Raw genomic sequence first — 21,747 nt, 5'->3', positions numbered from 1 at the left:
TCCAAGTCAGCTTTTCACGTGGTCAAGTTGGAAGTGATTCTCACAGTGTGACTCTTGGAAGGACAAAGCTCTATAGCTGCTGATGTACTTGACAGAGTACTCTTCAGGGTGGAATAACATCAACATCATCACCATCATCATCATCCACTCCCATGGTTTCTCATGCCATTGCTATGCTGACGATACCCGGCTCTTCCTTTCGTTCCCGCTGGAAAACCTTGCAGTCTTGGCAGGGATCTCGTCATGTCTTGCCGATATCTTGGCGTAGATGAAAGAATGCCACCTTCAGCTTAACCTCTCTAAGACTTAGCTCTGTGTCATCCTAGCCAATTCAACTCGAATCGACCCAACTCATGCCCACAAAGTCTGCCCGAAGCTTGGGTGTCATGATTGATGACCATCAACAACTTTTGCAAACACCTCTGCACCTGATGGACTGAAAAAAAAGAAGAAGAAGAAATTCCACTTCTATGCATTGCCTCTGTGCACCGCCTGTTGGCATCTACATCCTATCGGACTTGAACTTAGCTTTATGTCACTTACCTGTGTTGTTCTCTCCTGGCTTGTGTTATATTAACTCTCAGATGTACGTTGCTTTGGATAAAAGCGTCTGCTAAATGAAACTGTGACAGTGTAACATAACACTAGTGCTGGTAAATGTGGTGAGGCTTATATGTTTGTCTGCACCATTGACTCTATATAAATATCGACGTCATGACAGCTCGTCAAAAGTGAAGCCAAAACATCTTGATCGCCCCCTGGTGGCTGGCTGCAGTATAGGTCATAAATCCAGCTCCCTCCATGTTGACGGATGGGACATGAGCCAAAGTACACGTCAAATAAATTTTTCCCAAAGATGTTTTTTTGTCATTTCAGGTAGTTCTTATCACACTGATGTTTTTCCAAGTGCTCATTTTTCTGATAAGCTTGTTTTTAATTAGTTATTTGACGATATAAAAGGTGAGTGTGACATCATGATTGACAGCTGTGACAGCCGCTCTTAAACCTCCATCAGGCTGCGGGATTTTTGAGGTGGCGTGTCCCAGGGATCGCTACTGCGTAGACTATGGCTCCGAATGATGTCACACAAACAAGATGGCAGCTCCTAGAAAGGAGATATTTTGGCTTCACTTTTGCACAGTGGTAGGAAGTGGAGACACGTCGTCCATATTTATATACAGTCAATGGTCTGCACCATCAGTCAGCCAGTTTGGCAGGTAACCAGAGCTTTTCTGTCCTGATTCTGTCACGTGCTTAATATCATACTTGTCAGGCTAAGTGAATTTGTAGGATGAAAAAAGTGGGTCCTCCTTACTTGTGCAATAATTAGAGACATAAAATATCCAATTTCACTATAGTCATGGCTTCCCATAAAAGTTTCCATAGTTACTTACCATGTAAATTTGCTATATGTTCTGCAGTTCATCAAAATCCAAATGATATATATTTCTAAAATAATAGTAGTCCTTATTTATATAGTATTTCAAGAATATGTTTATAAAGTGCTTTACAGATATAAGATAAAATATTCTCTGCAACTTTGAGACCTGAAGCCTTGAGCTCTCACAGTCTTCCTGTAGGTCCTCTCTGCCTTTTTGATGTTGACTGCAGAGTGATCGAAGCAGAGTAACGACTCTGCCATGTGAGACTATGGCTGTAAAACAGATGGAAGCCACAGGGTAGGACTGCTGTATAACGTTTGGAGCATAGATCGTCTACAGTGGTCATCTGATCACACATCTTGTCCCGGAGCAATGAGTCACTTGGTTACTTCAGTCTGCTTTTAGACACCCGCAGGCTCAGTCCCGTAACCTTAATGGGGACTGCAGTCTGAGTCTGTATGCACTGTCCTCAAAACATGGCCAGTTCAGCCAATGTTACTCCTGCTCAGCCCAGTTCAGCTGTGACCGTGTGACTTCTCTGCGGTGAAGTCTGGTTTCAGAAGTGTGTTAATCTATATTCAGTCCTGAAAAACAAAGATTCATGTCGTTGTAGTGCATGTAGAGTAGTTATCGCTCTGAATCTCAGCTTTGAAGGGGTGTGAGTGTTGTTGTGTGAAGGAGTTGGGAACATTATTGAGAACTTGACTTATTTTGCTAAAAGGCATGTTTGTATGTTCCATGTACAGTTTTAGTAACGCTTGAGTTGTGTATTGAGTGGTGTTGCTCACGTCTGCAGTGAAGGAGAGAGGGCACGTTGCTCCACTTTCCGGAGTGCAAAGCAGGGAACGCGAGGACAGGACAGAGGAGACATTTCTAGGCTGAGGGGAGATAAATGATAGCCCAGCCAAAGGAAGAGGGGACAGTCTTCAGCCAAAGAAACACTAGAGGCCTCTGGGTATAAGAGAGGAGGATGTGTTATGAGGTCACTGATAGGCATCACTTTCCATTCTCCTACTCTGTGCCATAAACACAGACATGCAAACTGCTGTATGCTGCCCCCCGGCCTCGCTTTAAAGTGCCTGCCTATTATCCAAAACACTAAGTCATGACACATCGGCGGTGCGAGGGAAAGACAGCTAGTGGGTCAAGAACATGAAGACATGATTCATTAGTTGTTAGAGAGAGGAGAAAGAAGTCAGGAATCTGTCCAGAAATGAGAGAGAGAGAAATATTAGTCAGGTTTAAGGACCAGTGTGTAAGATTTTGTGACATCTAGTGCAAAGACTTTGTTTTAGTTTGTGTACAATCCGATGAAAATAAGAATTGTTGTGTTTTCGTTAGCTTAGAATGATCCCTTTATATCTACATAGAGAGTGGGTCCTCTTCCACGGAGGCTGCCATGTTTTCTACAGTAGCCCAGAATGAACAAATCAAAGAGAGAGGGCCATTCGCATTTTTCATAGCAATCGTAGATTTTCCTACACGCTTAGAAGGGAAGGATTATTCAGTTGGTTGCAGTCTGCAGCCTCACCGCTAGATGCCATTAAATCCTACATGCTGGTCCTTGAAGTGATGGATCTACTTGCATAATGACGGAGTGGAAGGAACAGCTGAGAATGCCAAGTGTCAGGTGTGGGTTTCACAGGGGTGGGGGTGTTTATCGCTGTATTTACACCACTCTCCGGAGGGTCCTGGCATTGACGAGGAGCAACAAATTACTGTCTGTTAGGATTCTGCTTGTGAAATTAAGTTGTGTTTATGTATTGTGCCGCCCCTTACTGAGAGGAACTGTTTGATGCATTCTCAACTGGCCATTTGTTTTTTTTGACAGTTTTTCCTCCTTAACCACAAATTGTTTATATGTTACTGCTGTAATGCTGCTACTGTTTGATTCAAATATCTACAACAGCTAAAACTGCATGATTTGCAAAACAGCCAGCAACAATGGAAATATTAATGATTTGCAGTAAGAGGGATAAAACATACAAAATCACTTTTTTTACTTATTGTTCTTTAGGTCAGATAGTCTCCTGGTTGCACATCAATACCATATTTTTAGTTACAGTGTACTGTACAGTAAGTTCCTTTTTTAAAATGTGCTGTAGGCAAGTTTTCCTTCTTTTACACTCGTTATGAAACATATAGTCAATAAAAGGTCAGTATTGTAGACAATGCCGATACTAAATGTCATGTCAACCCAGTTTTGTTCAAAAAGTGCTTTAAAACATATAAAAACAATGTGTACTAAAAATGTGAAAAAGCAAGCAGAGAAGGGACAAGCAGCAGAAAAAAATTGATGTAAGAGAAATAAGTGTGTGGTCAAAAACCCAAATTAGTAGCAGGAGCATAAAGCAACATGTCCCAAAAAGTGAATGGAAAGTGAATAAATGTGTCCCTAACTGCTTGTTTTTTGTATTGGTTGTATAGGATGACCAGGTCGTTCTGCAGTGCACTGCCTCCATCCTGAAAGAGCAGCAGATTAAGCTTTGTCTGTCCTGTGAGGGCTTCGGGAACCGTCTCTGCTTCCTCGAAACCACGTCCAATGCCCAGGTAAGATGCTGATAACCTTCCTCTGTAACCTTATTTTAATCAACATGACTTTTGACCCATGCATGGGCAAGCAAACTATTTTTTTTGCCCTCTGGGGATTAACAAAGTTATCTGTCTACCTAGCTGTCTATCTCTACTACAGTCCTGTGTATGTGTGATTGCAGAATGTGCCCCCGGACTTGGCCATATGCACCTTTATTCTGGAGCAGTCCCTGTCGGTCCGCGCTCTGCAGGAGATGCTGGCCAACACAGTGGAGATGACCGAGGTAGGAGTCAGAAACAGACATAAAGAAATGGGTCATAGAGAGAGAAATATGTGTACTGTGAATGCAGACTTAATGTTTTTTTTTTAGAGAGGAAGTGAAAGATTGCGTAGGTGCTTCAGTGGAATGTGAACGGCAAATAGTGTAGACACAGACTTTGGCGGAGTGATTTCCTCTTTCCTTTTTGACTGATTAGAAATATATCTGTTCTTTTGTTTTTACAATGTAATCTACCACTACCATCCCCTGTCACATGTAGACAGATTTGACTTACATTTTCGTATTGTTCACAATTCCTCAATACTTTTTACTGAAATGAACACTGCAACAGATGTTTGGTGTCTTATTCAGAGTTACATAAGAAAATTAACAGCAATTTAATCTGTGTCCAGTATGTTACAGAGGTGTTTAGCCTAGCTTAGCACAAAAACTGGAAACATGGAGAAACTGTTTGCCTTCCAACAATTCCAAAAACTGTCCTTTTTTCTACATGCTGTATCTTGTGTTAAATAACATTTAACACACCTAGCTTACACTTTGAAGCTATGACTGACAACAACAGCTGCATTGCAGAAGTACTGTCCTCATTGTAAGGTTGGCAGATGTGGAGCAAAAAACCCTTTGACTAGTTTGAAGCCTAAAAAGATATAACATGTAAATAAGACAGTTTTGGAGTTATTTGAAGACATATTGTTTCAAAGGCTTGTTGTTTTCTTCTGCATCCAGTTTATGCTAAACAGTTCCTGGACCTTTCTCTGTTTTGGTCACAGGGATACATTTGCTTTTGATCTTCTTATCTGACTGTGCGCAATAGGGCAACCAAGCTTATCTCCGAAAATGTCACAGTGTTCCTTGAAGATAATTTTTCTTCTATCAGACACTGCTTACTCATATTTGCAATGCAGTAATGAACTATCCCCTCTTTATTACATATAACGTAATTACATTTGTAGATATAATTGAAGATATTGCCTTACAGATGATAAATAAAGGTTTTATGTGTGTCTCAACTGATTATAGTTAAAAATATGTGCCTGTGTTTATGATTGAACAGTATTGATGTTAACCAGTCACAGCACCAAAAATATTAATCACCAGTCTTGTGTTAGACCATGTCGTAAAATATCTCTTAATTTATTTGGATTTTATTTCAGGTTTCATGTGGTTGTCATGTGTTTTTCTGTTTTTTTTCTTTGGTGGGACTTTTTTTTTTTTTGTTTACATATGGATCACAAATTTAAACATTCATGTAAATATGGCTGTTTGGCTTTGAAGTTCACCATACTGTACATTATGATCCTCCAGTCTATGTGAGCACCATCGATGGACTTATTCTTTACATTTATTTTTATTATGATTTTATTTTAACTTGTTATCTGACACCCCCTCCCCTCCCCTTCTTGCTCTCTGCCTAGCAGGCAGTCGATTTGGACAAATGGGTATGTCTGTTAACATGTCTTATTTCCTGTAACGTGTGTCCCAACTAACGTGGCAACTGTCCGCGTTCCTGTCCTGTTTCCCACTGGATGTCCTATTGAATGAAATTGTGCTGTATCATTCTCACATCTCGATCCATATCCGTTTAGCTCTCACCCCGAGGTGGCGATTACTTTATACGCTTGTCACTAATTTTTAGCCACAGTAACTTATGGGACCGAGTAAACAAGTCTGATATCTCAGATATGCTGAGCTGCTCATCATCTAAGAGCTGATAGTTAGTGGTAAGATCAAATGAAATGAAGCTTTATTGAAATATAAGATTAATTTGACCAAAATTGTCTGAACATGCAGTATGAAAGCTGGTGTAAAGGCTGTAATGTGCAGTTCATACATGCACTTTTCTCGAATAGTTACACATGTATCTGTTACTTACATTACCATATCTAACAAGGTGTCACAATGCATCAATCATTTGCATTTCATGCAGAAATATCACCAGCACTTTATCTCATTACCTTATGTTGCTTGATGTTGTTCCTTATGTTTCAGCACATTGTTTTTTGTTAGTTCTTGATCATGTCAAGCTAATTTCTGTTCCCTTTTTTTATACAGAGCATGTAAAGAAACCTAGATTTAGATGTTAGTTCCTCTGAATCAACAAGAAAGCTTTTACAGGCTAAAAATTTTGCATCTAGCAATCATCAAGTGAGAAATCCATATCAGAGGTTTAAGATAATAATCAACTCACTAATTTACCAACAGCACCCTCAAATAACCCGAGTATAATGCAGGCACAAGACTAATTGTGTTTTCAGTATAACTCTCACTTTTCTAAGAAACCCTGTTGCTCTTATTATGTTATAATTTATTAAATTATTATTATAACTGTTGCCATTTATAGTTGAGAGCAAATATTTGATGCCTTTCTTCTGGGGTGGTCAAAAGGCATTCTGGGAAATGTGGGAAACCACAAACTGAAAACATATTTGAAACAAGCGAAAGAGGGTGCACCCAATAGTATTGATATACCACAATTTGATGAAATAGTAGTTAATAATTAGTCTTCTAAGATGGATTTGTTACAGTAACAGTAACCAGATCAATAAGGTAGTGTTTTGGTGATCAGTGACAATACATTCCCAGGATGTGGAAAGCTGAACTCACTTCTAAGCTAACTTCTGTTCCACTAGCTTTCAGTTCTCAACATATCTTTCAATAGCGGATGCTTGAATAGCTGAAACACAGTAATGCAGTTTTTGTCCATACTCTGAGCTAACTTTGTGTACCAGTCTAACAGACAATTGTTGTAAAAACCAAGAAATATCCTCCCATGAGTCTTAGTCATAGGCAACAGCTATAGCCATCAAAACGTGATCAGGGGTAGGATGTACAGTAGCATAGAATAGAATATGGACGGGAAACCCCAGTATCATATTTCAGCTTTGTTTGAGAGACAGATGAAAGAATTCCTATCACGCCGAGGCTAATATAACTTTAGCTCCAGCTTGAAGAGCAGCTCTATATTTGCAGCATTTTATTAGTTGCATTATCATGGCTAGTTTGGGAAGATTCTGGCCTCACAGGAGCCGGTAGATGTGGATGAGGAAGGCCTTTCTAATGGTGAGCGGGAGGATGAGAATAGCATGGCATGCAGCCCAGCGGAGAGTCGCCCCCACTTCTGTCAGCGGTAGATAAAGAAACGGGACACCCCCAGAGCACTGGACAGGCCCATCTCCCTCTTAATGTACACAAACACACATACACACACTTGGGAAAAGACACACACCAACACCACCTGTCCTAACTGAGTTTAGCGCTAATGCGGACCGGGGTTAATGGTGTAGTGCTACCACTTAACATACGTACCCCTTACTCATCCCAGTGGATTATGGGTGCTTAACCCTATATAAAGGCTTAGCGTTATATTCCTGTTGGTTGGGATAAATAGTTGTTAGCTTATCTACCTTTCACTGCTGCAGTAATTGCGCTTTTTTGTTGTCATCCTCGCTGAATGTTGAGAGAAGTTAGGATGGTTTAATGTCGTGTTTGCCTTTGTGGACGATTGTTATTCGTGGTGACTGGATTGAAAGTTTGTTTTGCGTTATGTCAAACTCTGTCAGTCACATCATTGTAATATCCTTTCTAAAGATTATGATTCATCGCATACTATTGTCTTAGTTTGAGCAGTACCTCTACACTGCTTTGTTATTTGTATTTTATGTGGTTCTTGTTGTTATCAGTCCCAAAATGTTTTGTGTGTTTTGGGGAAAAGTCATTGTTCAGTGTTGTGGGACTGTTAATCATTATTGGGTAATAATAATAATGTTTGTGCACAAATGACTTCTGCTGTATTGTAATTCTTTATTTTTTGCAGGAATGTGTTTTAATACAATGCTAAACCTTCAAAACACAGACAGCTTGTAAATTGCCACAATTGTTTACCTTCACTTCACTGCCTAAATGATATATTCATCATGTCATTCCAATCTTTGTTTGATCTCTTACTAAGATAAAAATGAGAATAGCGTACAACCACAGTTTTATTGCTCCCCAAAGGAGGCAGTGAACAACCTGTGCTTTCATATCATATGCAGCTTTAACAAGAAATGCCACATATAACACACATTTATAAAGTACCGTCTCAACAAACAAAATAGTATCAGCGGAAGTTGATAATTGTATGTTGTGATCCAGTCATTACACAGTCATTTGAACTCTAAATAATGTGTTCTTCTGAGCTCTGGCCTCTGCTAAAATATAGCTTTGTTTTCCTCCCTGTCTGATCAAGGTTTATTTGAAGTTTATTGTCAGTTGTTCGAGGCTGAATTGTTGAATATTTTTCTTTATCTTCTTCCCTTCCAGTCGTCCCAAGGTGGAGGCCATCGTACCTTACTGTACGGTCATGCCATCCTTCTGAGACACAACCACTCAAGCATGGTAAGACTGGCTATTTCATATCAAATCGCTTCACAGAGTTGGTTTAATTCCAGTTTTAAAGTCTTCTTTTTTTACCCGCACTTTGGCAAAGTTCTGGTCATGTCCTGAATCAAAACCTTCTCCCTAGTACCTGAGCTGTTTGACGACATCTCGGTCACTCACAGACAAGCTGGCCTTCGACGTGGGCTTACAAGAAGATTCCACCGGTAAAACCAAACTTGGAAATCATTTTTCACAATACGACAGAGCACTCTTTCCTAAGCCTGCATTTATCTGAACTTCATCTGGAACTCATTTTTCTTTAGTGGTATTGTTACATTTTTTTTTTTTTTGGTGAGTCTATGGTTTTTAACTTTCACAGTTTGTCTTCACAAGCTATTGTCATTACTGGAGTCAGCAGTGCATATTTATTCTATCTATTGCAGTTTATTTACTGTCACTTTGCAGTTTAGCTGATAAATATAAACACTGTTATTATATTACTCTGAGGAAGCGGGATGTTGTAAGTGAACTGGTTTTGTGTTTTTCTTAATGATACTTCAAGTGAACATAACAGATGTAAGTTAATTCTAAGTTACAAATTGTACTAAATTTAATTGCATGGGGAAATTTGCTGCTCTGCTTTTGTGTTATCCAAATAGTTTAAAGACATTTAGGTAGTTATTTGTTATTCTTCTACTTGCAGGTGAGGCATGTTGGTGGACCATTCATCCAGCCTCTAAGCAAAGGTCAGAAGGTGAAAAGGTCAGAGTGGGTGATGACCTCATCCTTGTCAGCGTGTCCTCTGAGAGATACCTGGTAAGACCCCTCAAACTCCATCCACTTTAATGTTAAATGATGGAGGATTTATGTATATGCTGTGCTAAACTAACCCTTTTCCCCTCTTTTTCTTATCCTTCGTCCTCAGCACCTGTCATATGCCAGTGGAGATCTGATGGTGGATGCCTCCTTCATGCAGACTCTGTGGAATATGAACCCAATTAGTTCAGGATGTGAACTAGCTGAGGGTACAAAACTTGCTTTAGAGAGACCATTCAGCAAACAGTTCATACACACACTCACAGGCACAAGTACACATTGATATATGTTGATGATCTACACATTTAAGTTTATTTTAGAAAATATCAACTGTGAGCACAGAGAAGATTTGGGAGTTGAGATATTGGGCGCTATCAGAAATCAGGAGGTGTACCCTTAACATATACATAAATAGAAATTTACGCACAGACTCAAATTTACACACATGTCCACACAGCATGCACACTTACTGTAGCGTGTGTTCCTCTTCTCAGGGTTTCTGACAGGAGGTCACGTTCTCAGGCTGTTCCACGGCCATATGGACGAGTGTCTGGCCATCTCTACACCAGAGGAAGGAGAGGAAAAGCGCAGGTAAAAAGAAAAGGAAACAGAGCTATTTTGAGCATAATGCCCTCTTATCCTGATACCATATGACCATATGTGTGTCTGCCCTGACTCTCTTACAGGATGGCTCACTATGAAGGCGGTGCTGTGTGCAGTCAGGCTCGATCCCTGTGGAGGCTAGAGCCGCTGAGAATCAGGTGATTGTCCCCTTCAGTCATAGTAAATAGTGATAAATCTAAGATGTAGAAATCCTGTGTGATGACAAGAATATTTCCCCCATTAAAAGACTCTAATAATATGTTTTTTTCTTTTGTTCTGCAGTTGGAGCGGTAGCCACCTTAAGTGGGGGCAGTCTTTCCGCATTCGCCACATCACCACAGGCCGGTACCTGTGTCTGGATGAGGAGAAGGGTCTGTTGGTGGTTGACCCAGAGAGGGCCAACACCAAACTGTCTGCTTTCTGCTTCCGCGTGTCAAAGGTCAGAATTAATTTAACAAACTTATTTTTTCATCATTTTCGACTTTTTGACAGAGCAGAGAGACAGGAACAGGAGTAGAGATGACATGCAACATAGGCCCACAGAATCAAGCCATGGATGTTATGTGGTATTTGTCTGAGCCAGTAGACCCCAGAAATCAACATTTTGAGTTTCTCTAGACTCTGTCCTTTGGTTTTTGTCTATCTGTTATTATGCTATGATTTCTTCTTTCATTCACCTCTTTGTTATCTTCTCCCACTTCTTCTTTCCTCCCGGTTCTCCTGAGCAGGAGAAGGTGGATGTGGCTCATAAGCGTGACGTTGAGGGGATGGGCATTCCAGAGATAAAGTATGGAGAGTCCATGTGCTTCGTCCAGCATGTGTCCACAGGCCTGTGGCTCACATATGCCGCACTAGATGCCAAAGCTGCTCGTCTGGGAATGATGAAGAGGAAGGTAAGGATCTTCTCTGGGGATCAAAATAATCTAACTATAAAGCAAAGGCTCTCTGTCTGTCTGTCTGTATGTATGTATGTATGTCTTTTGCATATCTCGAGAACTGTTCATCCAATCTACTTAACACTTGGCAGCTGTATTGCTGGGGACCAAAGGATGTACAGAGTCGAATTTGGTGCAATTTGGACACGCTCACTGAATATTAATAAACTTTGAATAAACAAGCAAACAGCGAGCCGCTCAGCCTTGCAGCAGTGGGGCAAGGCTTCAGGGCTCTGTGATTGCATGACATGAGATCAGCGCTGTATAGCGAGTCAGAGAAAAGTATTTTCACAGGGTGTGCTTGGATACGCAGCACACATTTAATATGAATAAACTGTCAGTAAACAAATGGCTGCTCAGCTCTGTCTCTGAGCGCGGACTATGCTGTCCGGGAGTAAAAAGAGCGGGGTGTTGAAGTGGTGACCGTCCTCCGCTGCTGGAGTGGAGCATTTCTCTGAATCTGGAAATGAATTTGTATTTGTGTTAGTGGATATTCTTACTCAAGATAACATCTGATGCTTTGGAAATTGGATATGGCAAAAGTAGAAATGGCTAAATAAAGATAAATGTACTTGTAAAGCTATTACATGATACAGCCATCAGAAACAGGCCTTGTGGAAGAAGGACAGAGAGAACTGGGGAATGTAATCTGCAATAATATTGTTGTCCATGTCTCCAGGTCATTCTGCATCAGGAGGGTCATATGGATGACGCTCTAACTGTGTCGCGCTCCCAGACTGAAGAGTCTCAGGCTGCTCGTATGATTTACAGCACTATGGGCCTCTTCAGGCAGTTCATCAAGTAAGTATATAAATACACAAAAATATAAAAACAACTGTCGGGGGATGAGTAGAAAAACCTTTTTAGCTAGAGCTAGAAAGCCTGTCATTTTCAATATGCATTGTAATTTGTTTATGGAATTGATTTTTTTGTGTGTTGTTTCAGGGGTTTGGACTCTCTGAGTGGGAAGAGCAAGTCACCAGGTCCTGTGTCACTTCCTCTGGAGGGGGTCATCCTCTCTCTTCAGGATCTCATCTTCTACTTTCGTCCTCCCGAGGAGGAACTGGAGCACGAGGAGAAGCAGACCAAGCTCCGCTCCCTCCGCAACCGGCAGAACCTCTTCCAAGAGGAGGTGATCTGCATGCTGCCTGCACAACATCACACACCTTCAGACTCACCATTTCTATTAAGTTCCTATAACTAAAATAAATATGTTATGCAAAGGGAAACTTGTGCTTTGACAGCATTGAGGACTTTTATGCCTTCCAGCAGTTTTGTTAACTCATTTCTTTTTTTAATTACTGCAACGTCACACACATACAAAACATACACATATACTTAAAGTCGTAAAAAGTATTCCAGCACACACCAGGATACTAGGACAGACACTATTTTATTGGCGGATTACATTAAAAAACAAAAGGAGCGACCTATGCATTTCGTTGCTTCATCAGATTTGCTCGACAGTGTCTATTCTAGTATCTCGGTGTGCGCTGGAATATTTTTTGACTTTCTGTAATTTGTCCTGCATCAGCCGGTACCCAGGAGAGAGACACTGCTGTGCACGGGGTACCTTCATCTTTTTATACACATATACTTATTTTTATCATTTGTGAAGACATGGTAACTTACATTTAGTCTCTGGGGGTTTGCCATAACCATAACCACAGGTTACCCTAACCTACATGTAAACGTGACATTTACGTAAACTTTAACCTGTAACTGTAAAAACTTTAACTTCCAAGTCTTAACAATTAAAAAGAAGGTTAACTTAGTGGGGATCAACTTTTTGTTCCCAGATGAAAGGTGAGACCACGTAATTTGTTTGTATTAATATGTGGTTGTCGCCACAATGTGAGGTATTAATACTAAGTAGAAAGTGCAATTTCAGAAGAAATTGAGTATGATGGCTGAAGTCTTAAATTGATTGTGTTGCATTTCTGGAAGCAGAATAGTATTGCAGTTCTACTGAGACGAAACGTTGCCTGCTGGTGGGATCAAATAAACGACCTCATGTTTGTAACACAGGAATGCTTTGCAATGAGCCAACATGTGACACAGCAAACAGTAGACAAGATCAGGTTTTCATATTAAGACTTTTAATTGCATAAAATTTACTTAATTGACAAAAATACAAAAGATATCACAACACAGAATACACAACACAACTGGAAATTCAAAGTTTTGTGAATGTTTTAAAGTTTGAATGGGGTCTGTAGGATAAGGGATGTCCGAGTTGAGTTTCAAAGTGACAAAAGTTCCAACTTGGTTGGATCGTTCCTCCCATAGACTGCTATTATGAATTTTGATGTTTAAAAATTAATATGAAATCGCTGAAATATGCTACAAAACAGAAAAGTAATAGCACACATCTGCTAAATGAGCTGCACAGTTTGACATTTTAATGGTTTTTCTAGCGGCAGTTGAAAAGGTCCAGAAAAATGTACGAAATGTGGAATAAGAAGAAGTAGATAAAGCGAGGAGGACAAAAGTGTGATTGCCCTTGAAGGCAACGGGTGCTTGTGAATGCCCCAGCCATGGTAATGCAGGCATTTCTGAGTGATGGCAAAGCGACCCTCAGACAGGCCAGCTTCCATGAATCTGGTATTGTGCCTGTCAAAATATCATTAAGTACCGGCATTAAGGTTGGACATATTACAGGCCAAAAACTTTTATAAAACTCAATGGGAAACCCATCATGGTCAGGTGATTTTTCATTAGCAATTGCTTGAATTAAAGCTCAAACTTCCTCTAGGGTGAATGCTGCATTGAACTTAGACCGCAAAGAAATATTATCTAACTAGAAATGCATTTCCTGCAGAAAATGCGTGTGAATGCTGACAGCTGAAATAAATCCCAAAGCATTGCTGAAAATGCAGAAATTTGAAATGAATTTTGCTTGAAAAAGCTGAAAACTGCACTGCACTGCTGAAAAAACCAAGAAGCTGAAATGTAAAACTGGCAGAATTGGAAGCTGAGCTGCACTTTTGTTCATTTGGGTGCTGCAGAGATTTTTTTAAAATCTTGTAGCGCCACCTGCAGGTTAAATTGTATCAAATGCTACAAACTTATTCAGCATTCGCATCTGTACAACTTTGCTGAATTTGGTTGCCATGGAATATTACATTTAAGAGATACGGCAGTAAATAAGTACTGTAGTATGGTGGTGTTTCGCTAATGGCCACAAGGTGGGGCTGTTGGTGCCATGCTTCAAAATGTCGTGCACATTCTCATCCGAACTTTTTTTAACAAGTATTTTATTAAAGACAGCACAATTGTAGAAATATCATAATATTACAGTAGCGCCCCCTGTGTGTTAAATTGTATGAAATGTTACACACTTGTGCAGTGGCTGTATGTACAACATTCCCAACTTTGGTTGAAATTGAACTCCTCCTTATTATTGAGGAGTTATGACCCGTTAAGTGCATGAGGTCACGCCTTCAAAATTTTGGTAACCAATTACAGACAAACTGTAAGTGATACCCACAAACAAATTCATAAGTTTATTTGGGGTCATCTAAATATTGTAGCTAGTTTGGTGAAGATTAGATGAAATATGTGCCAACAGAGGCAAAAAATGTGTTCACTAAAAAATCGAAAATGGCGTAAATGTTTTTCCAGGTGTAAATGGGCGTGGCCTGTATCAGTCGAATCGGCATCAGCCAACGAACACACTCTGCAAATAGTTTTTCACGATTCCTGAGTTATTAGCCAAAACGTAAAACATGTAATAACTGACCACATGGTGGTGCTATTGGTCCCATGTTTTAATATGTTAAGCATTTCCACATTGGACACCTGTCCGTAAAGTACAAATACTTTAGTGCTTGTATTTGTTGAGATTGTCAACTTTTAAACTGAGGTGGATCATTCCTCCCATAGACTGCCATTATACATTTTTAATATTTTAAAACATTATATAAAATCACTGGAATTTGTTAGAAAAAAGAAAAGTATTAGCATACATCTCCTGAAGAAGACGCACGTTTTGACTTTCAAATGTTTCTAAGACAAACGCTGCAGAAGGAGATAAATGCCAAAAAACACCAAAATAAAAAAAATAATAAAGAGCGAAGATAACAGTAGTGTGAGAGCTGTGCCACACTAATAATAACAACAATAATTTGTAACAAACCATAACACTGCCACCAATACTAACAAAAAAAACCGAAAAACAACATAATAATGACCTTTCTGGTCCTCTTTGTTTCTGTTTTCTTTCTCAGGGAATGATCACCATTGTGCTGGAGTGCATCGACCGCCTGAATGTGTACAACACTGCTGCCCACTTCTCTGAATTTGCTGGGGAGGAAGCTGCAGAGTCCTGGAAGGAGATTGTCAACCTCCTTTATGAACTGCTGGGTAGAATAATCACTATCAACTAAATAAAACACAAATGAAATGCTGTCTGTATTGAATAAAGTAACATTATTTCTCTCTCTTTGTCTTTCTCCTCTGAAAAGCTTCTTTGATCAGAGGGAATCGCTCAAATTGCGCTTTGTTCTGTGACAACCTGGACTGGCTGGTCAGCAAGCTGGACCGTCTGGAGGCCTCCTCAGGTATCAGATGTGCCTCAGTTATTCACTAATACATTCACTACCCATGAATTAGAGTTGATCTTTAGAAATATCTAATTGCTTTAAGGATTGGCTCTGTCTATTCTATATATTCAGGCACAAATTTCTGATTGTCTGTAGACTGTTTTGATTTTATGCAGTTGTTTTTTACATCATTTTATTTATTTTGAATAATATTCAGACTTTTTATATATATACAATTACTTACTTTCTTGTATGAATGCAGTAACTATTTTAAAACATGCTAAGAATTCATTATATTCCTCTTCTCTATACGTTTAGGTATTCTTGAGGTGCTGTACTGTGTGCTAATTGAAAGTCCTGAGGTTCTAAACATCATCCAGGAGAATCACATTAAATCCATCATCTCTCTCCTGGACAAGCATGGAAGGAACCACAAGGTTTGTTTTTTTTTTATCTTAGTCAGAGAGAGGGTGGGGATGTAATGTTAGCCAGCAGCTAATTAAAATTTGGCTTCAGGTGGTAGGGTTGTCTACTTCTTTGTACATGAACATTTTGGAGCTCCAGTTGCAGTTGTAGCCAGTCGATGACTTGAATTGTCTGCTTGGCCACATTGAAACGTTGAGGTGAAAGTGTTGTTCTTCTGTCTCTGTCCTTTTTTTAGGTCTTGGATGTCTTGCGCTCTCTTTGTGTGTGTAATGGTGTCGCTGTGAGGTCCAATCAGAACCTCATCACTGAAAACCTGCTTCCGGGTCGTGACCTCTTGCTACAGACCAACATTGTAAATTATGCGACCAGGTACTTGAACAGTTGCTGCTAAGTTTTTCTTTGACACTACAAAAGGTACAAACTGTTAGATTTCAAGGTTGTTGTCTTGTAATAAAATCTGGAACATATGTTTTTGGAAGTCATTAGTCACTCTGACAAATAGCTGCTGTCCGTAAAAGTTAGTGTTGATTTCTTTTCTCTTCTGTGCTCAGTGTGAGGCCCAACATCTTCCTGGGTACATGTGAGGGGTCCACGCAGTATAAGAAGTGGTACTATGAGATGATGGTGGACTATGTGGAACCCTTTGTAACAGCACAGTCTTCTCACCTGCGTGTGGGCTGGGCTATGACCGAGGGCTACAGCCCCTACCCTGGAGGAGGAGAAGGCTGGGGAGGCAACGGTGTGGGAGACGATCTCTACTCCTATGGCTTTGATGGACTGCACTTGTGGTCAGGTAAGATGATTCCCCTAACTTATTTATTTCTATAATACTGTATGTTCTGTTTTTATGACTTCTTCACTCCATGCTTCGTCCTCCAGGTACCGTACCGCGCCAGGTGGCTTCACCCAACGCACACACTCTGGCTGCTGATGATGTTGTCAGCTGTTGTCTCGATCTGAGCGTGCCCAGTATCTCCTTCCGTATTAATGGTCACCCGGTTCAGGGCATGTTTGAGAACTTCAATGTGGACGGCCTCTTTTTCCCTGTGATCAGTTTCTCTGCTGGAGTCAAGTAAGTTCAAAATAAAAATAAAGTTTATTCACACAATTTTTCCCTCATTTTCTGCTGATTAATTTTATTGATTCACCTTATTTAACTGGTAAAACTGCAAATTAATGTAGCAAATAATAATTCAATGCAATGATGCGGACATAGAGGGTGATTTATTTGCACTCTATCATTGTTGGAATACACATAAGGAATAGCAAATTAATTCCCAAACTATTTTTCAAACAAAATTTAAATTCCTTCAAATCCTTTAGATTATCCCCAAACCTCCATAGTAAACCTTGTAATGGTCGTAATGGTCCCTCACAGTGATGGGGCCAATAATGAATTTATTGATGCAAGCAGAGAGGGAAACACAGAGAGAATTGGTGCAGAAATTAAATAAATTTTGTTATGAGCCTTATAAAAATCAAAGTACTGTTGACATAAAGGTATTTTGTAGTATATAAGGATATATTTGTAAAATAGATAAAAGATTTACTCTGTTTCTGTCACCTCAGAGCTCGGTTCCTCCTCGGTGGTCGTCATGGAGACTTCAAGTTCATGCCCCCACCTGGCTATGCCCCATGCTATGAGGCTCTGCTACCTAGAGAGAGGATGCGCATTGAACCCATCAAGGAGTACAAGCATGACTTTGACGGTGTGCGCAACCTGCTGGGTCCCACCATGTCCCTCACCCACACCTCGTTCACCCCCTGCCCTGTAGACACTGTTCAGGTAAAACCCTCTGAAAAAGCCAAAGAACCTAAAAGCAGGCTTTGGTTATGTCAAAAAAATGATGTGCTATATTATTTTTTTATTTGCTTTCTGTATAGATTGTGTTGCCACCACACTTGGAGCGTATTCGAGAGAAGCTGGCGGAGAATATTCACGAGCTGTGGGCTGTCACCCGTATTGAGCAGGGCTGGACCTATGGGACTGTGAGTATGGACTTAACACTGCAGTACAGAAGCAAATGTGTAGGAATATTGATTTCACTGCCTCAGATTTATATGATTTGGATCTCTGGAGTAATGTGAGAGCAATATTTCAAATCGCTATGTATTCACTTTACAAAAAAATAAATCACTGATTGAAATTCATTATATAATATAGGAGCCCAGTATTTAACTTAGTGTTATTGTTTCTCAAAAAAAAAAACTATTCCTTAAAGTTCCAATAAATTACATTGAGCCTCACTGGATGTCGGCAAACAACTATAAGGATATAGTGAAGTAATGGTGACCTGAACAGTGAGTCGTGTATTTCAACTTTAAATTTCACCAAAATTTATCATTGATTAATGTCAGTTATATCAAATATCTCAGGTGAAAATAGAGGGATTTAGTTGGAGCTTAACACCCCTAAACTTATGCCCCTTTATATGCTAAAATTAACCTTGATCACGGAAATCCAGTGAATATTGTGTATGTAGTGTAACTGGAGCATAGTGTCCATTAAAACAAACAAAGTATTAAGTAATGTTTTACTGAACAAAAAGACAGTTTTAGTGATTTTCATTTTTTGCTAGTGTTTAACCTTACAATCATCATCCTCCACAGTTCAGAGATGACAACAAAAAACTTCATCCCTGCTTGGTGGACTTCCAGAGTCTCCCTGAACCAGAGAGGAACTATAACCTGCAGATGTCTGGAGAGACTCTCAAGTGAGTTTGTGATTGAGGTCCTGAAGAGGTTTCAGTTTGAGAGATGTGAGGGTCAGAGGAGGAATTTTATGTCATGGATACTGCTGACGATGCCTGCCTCCTTGTCATCCTGCAGGACTCTCCTGGCACTGGGTTGCCACGTTGGTATGGGTGATGAGAAAGCGGAAGAGAATCTCAAGAAGATCAAGCTGCCCAAGACGTATGGTGACAAATATTTATTTGGAAGTATAAACTAACTTTCTACATTCTCTCTTATATATATCTGAATATGGATTTGTCTCTTCTCTAGCTATGTGATGACCAATGGATACAAGCCTGCCCCCCTTGACCTCAACCATGTCAGACTGACACCCAACCAGAACCAGCTTGTGGAAAAACTGGCAGAAAATGGGCATAATGTTTGGGCAAGGGACCGGGTACGGCAAGGATGGACCTACAGTATTGTGCAGGTAACCTTTACTCCTCTACCCTGATGCACCAGACGGTTTGTTACACAGAATCATCTGAGATGTCGTCCTTGGAAACTGTTTGGAAAAGGGAAGGCACTTTCAAAAAATGCTTGACAGATGATTAGAAGAACTGTCTGTCTATCACCGTCTTACCTTGCAAGGCAGCTGGATTCGCAAGATCATGAGAGAATCCTCATAGGACGCTGATTGGTCCAAACTACTGGTGATTCAGACACAAATTTAACAAAACCTTTACACATTTAACTTTGTGGGATTATTCAGACAGGAGACACATGGATATTCTATGTCCATTTATGCAGGTATAATTCAACTGAGGTGACGTTTTTTCTTTGTAAATAAGCTTTACAAACAGTTACCTTTTGGATATTTTTTCTTTGAATATTGTATCAAGCTGTATTCTGTTACCCCTCTCAGGACATCTTGAATAAGCGAAACCCTCGTCTGGTACCTTACAACTTGCTGGACGAGAGAACTAAGAAAACCAACCGAGACAGTGTTAACAACGCTGTCCGCACCCTCATTGGCTATGGCTACAACATTGAGCCTCCAGATCAGGAGAGCAGTAAGTCTGCGTACCTTACGTTAGTCAATATTATCTTCTCAGTATGCATCAAAGGAATGCAGAATCATCATCATGTCATTTCAAAATTTAACCTTCATCTTCTTCAATCTTATCTGTCATCTTTTCCCTATCAACCTGCAGCTGGCCATGGCCTTGAGAACATCCGTGGTGACAAGGTACGAATCTTCAGGGCAGAGAAGTCGTACGCTGTCACCCAAGGAAAGTGGTACTTTGAGTTTGAGGCAGTGACCACAGGGGAGATGAGAGTGGGCTGGGCCCGTCCTAATGTCCGCTCTGATACCGAACTGGGAGCAGATGAACTAGCCTACGTCTTTAATGGCAATAAGGTCAGTTCACATTTTCAGGGTCACCTTAGTTGAATCAGAGTGACTCCAAGACCAATTCAGTAAAGTTGGGAGGCAAATCAAGTGCTCATAAAGGTTTAGATAGGCAATAAACTGTGTAATCTTCTTTTTAAAACTTGTTTTTTAATATGAACAGATGAGATGGGAATACAATCCAGCAAATCTGCTCTTTTCTTTGCTTTTAAAACTAATAAAAAACAGTTTATGAGAGGCAAAATCTCTTAAATTGCATGAAGGGCTTCAAAATAAACCAAATTTCAGTGATATCATGCTTTAGTTTAGTTTTTTAGATAACTAGGAAAAAGACAACATTTATTCCGAAAGTCAGAAAAGATTCCTAGAATGTCCTACAGCTTGACATTGATGTCTTTATTTTTATTTTTTGAATGGAAAGTTGTACTTTACAGATAATTTATTCATGTATAACCCTTTTCAGGCTCAAAGATGGCATATTGGCAATGATCCTTTTGGTCGCCAGTGGCAGTCTGGTGATGTAGTTGGTTGTATGATTGACCTGACTGAGATGAACATCATGTTCACACTCAATGGAGAAATGTTGATCAGCGACTCAGGCTCGGAGATGGCTTTCAAAGACATTGAAATTGGGGAAGGTAAGAATTACATGTTCCTTTGATCAGAATTGGTAGAGGTAACAAAAAAGAGGTCTGGACAAAAATCATGTTTGGCATATACCCTTACTTAAGAGTCTTAACAGAAATTAGAAAATATTTTTTACTAATTAATTTACTGTGTTTTATCCCTCAGGTTTTATCCCAGTGTGTGCCCTGGGCCTGTCTCAGATTGGAAGGATTAATCTTGGTCAAAATGTCAGCAGTCTGCGCTACTTTGCGATCTGTGGCCTGCAGGAAGGATTTGAACCCTTTGCCATCAATATGAAGCGAGACATTACCATGTGGTTCAGTAAAAGTTTGCCCCAGTTTGTGCCTGTACCCGCTGATCACCATCATGTTGAGGTAACTATTCAGTGACACTTTTAATGTTTAATGAAGCTATCTAGAAGACAAGATAATTTATTTATCTTTAAATCTGCTCTCTCCCAGGTGTCCCGTGTGGATGGGACGGTGGACAGCGCCCCCTGTCTGAAGCTGACCCATAAGACCTTTGGGTCACAGAACGCCAATACAGATATGATGTTCCTCAGACTCAGCATGCCAGTCCAGTTCCATGAGATTTTCAAGGTCCCGGCAGGCACCACGCCACTCACCGGTGTCCTCACCATACCCGAGGAGGAGGTGATGGTGGTGGAGCCCGACTCAGAGTTTGAGGTTCTGAAGAAGTCTGCCAGCCGTAAGGAGCAGGACGAGGAAAAGAAGGAGTCATCGGTACCTAAGGAGGTCTCTCTGGAAAATGAGAAGGACACTACGTCAGAAAAGGGAAAGAAAAGAGGGTAAGTTTGGCAGGTTATGTCATTGGTGTTACAGGAGCAGACTACATCCATCTTCTCAGAATAAATCAAAACATGGGTCAAAGAAAAGCACCAAACCTCAGTGATTGAGACCCTGCAGAGTTTCTCAATTTTCTGACAGTTATGATTGACAATTTAAACCTGATAGTGAAATGTAAATTGTCTCCTGAACAGCATTGCATGAGTCTTCCCTCCAGCAACAGCTAGACTCATCTCAACAACACACATTTCCTATTTTGTTCTTTTGTTTTCCTTTCCTTTGGTTTTGTAAATATGTGTGTGTTACATGGCATTTGATTGACAGAATTAAATGGTTTCTGTTCAGCTCAGTT

At 40.1% G+C, this 21,747-nt stretch overlaps 1 protein-coding gene across 10 annotated transcripts in view; it reads left to right on the top strand.

Moving 5' to 3' along the window:
* The window catches only part of ryr1b (ryanodine receptor 1b (skeletal)), a 76,531-nt gene that overhangs the window by 11,361 nt on the left and 43,423 nt on the right, over nt 1–21,747 (top strand). For all 10 annotated transcript variants that reach the window (XM_044353335.1, XM_044353331.1, XM_044353326.1 and 7 more), the window contains exons 2-29: nt 3,810–3,932; nt 4,097–4,198; nt 8,498–8,572; nt 8,700–8,778; nt 9,258–9,370; nt 9,480–9,579; nt 9,865–9,961; nt 10,057–10,131; nt 10,256–10,412; nt 10,702–10,866; nt 11,588–11,709; nt 11,854–12,040; nt 15,138–15,273; nt 15,375–15,470; nt 15,771–15,889; nt 16,114–16,247; nt 16,430–16,671; nt 16,758–16,950; nt 17,448–17,664; nt 17,763–17,867; nt 18,489–18,592; nt 18,708–18,791; nt 18,882–19,041; nt 19,477–19,624; nt 19,766–19,971; nt 20,426–20,600; nt 20,755–20,963; nt 21,051–21,397. In XM_044353335.1, coding sequence (XP_044209270.1) covers nt 3,810–3,932; nt 4,097–4,198; nt 8,498–8,572; nt 8,700–8,778; nt 9,258–9,370; nt 9,480–9,579; nt 9,865–9,961; nt 10,057–10,131; nt 10,256–10,412; nt 10,702–10,866; nt 11,588–11,709; nt 11,854–12,040; nt 15,138–15,273; nt 15,375–15,470; nt 15,771–15,889; nt 16,114–16,247; nt 16,430–16,671; nt 16,758–16,950; nt 17,448–17,664; nt 17,763–17,867; nt 18,489–18,592; nt 18,708–18,791; nt 18,882–19,041; nt 19,477–19,624; nt 19,766–19,971; nt 20,426–20,600; nt 20,755–20,963; nt 21,051–21,397 — 4,070 coding nt within the window. The remainder of the gene's footprint in view (nt 1–3,809; nt 3,933–4,096; nt 4,199–8,497; nt 8,573–8,699; nt 8,779–9,257; nt 9,371–9,479; nt 9,580–9,864; nt 9,962–10,056; nt 10,132–10,255; nt 10,413–10,701; nt 10,867–11,587; nt 11,710–11,853; nt 12,041–15,137; nt 15,274–15,374; nt 15,471–15,770; nt 15,890–16,113; nt 16,248–16,429; nt 16,672–16,757; nt 16,951–17,447; nt 17,665–17,762; nt 17,868–18,488; nt 18,593–18,707; nt 18,792–18,881; nt 19,042–19,476; nt 19,625–19,765; nt 19,972–20,425; nt 20,601–20,754; nt 20,964–21,050; nt 21,398–21,747) is intronic.

This window comes from Thunnus albacares, chromosome 6, assembly GCF_914725855.1.
Source record: "Thunnus albacares chromosome 6, fThuAlb1.1, whole genome shotgun sequence".
Lineage (NCBI taxonomy): Eukaryota > Metazoa > Chordata > Actinopteri > Scombriformes > Scombridae > Thunnus > Thunnus albacares.
The sequence above is the reverse complement of the archived record's forward strand: the minus strand, read 5'-3'. Positions and strand labels throughout refer to the sequence as shown.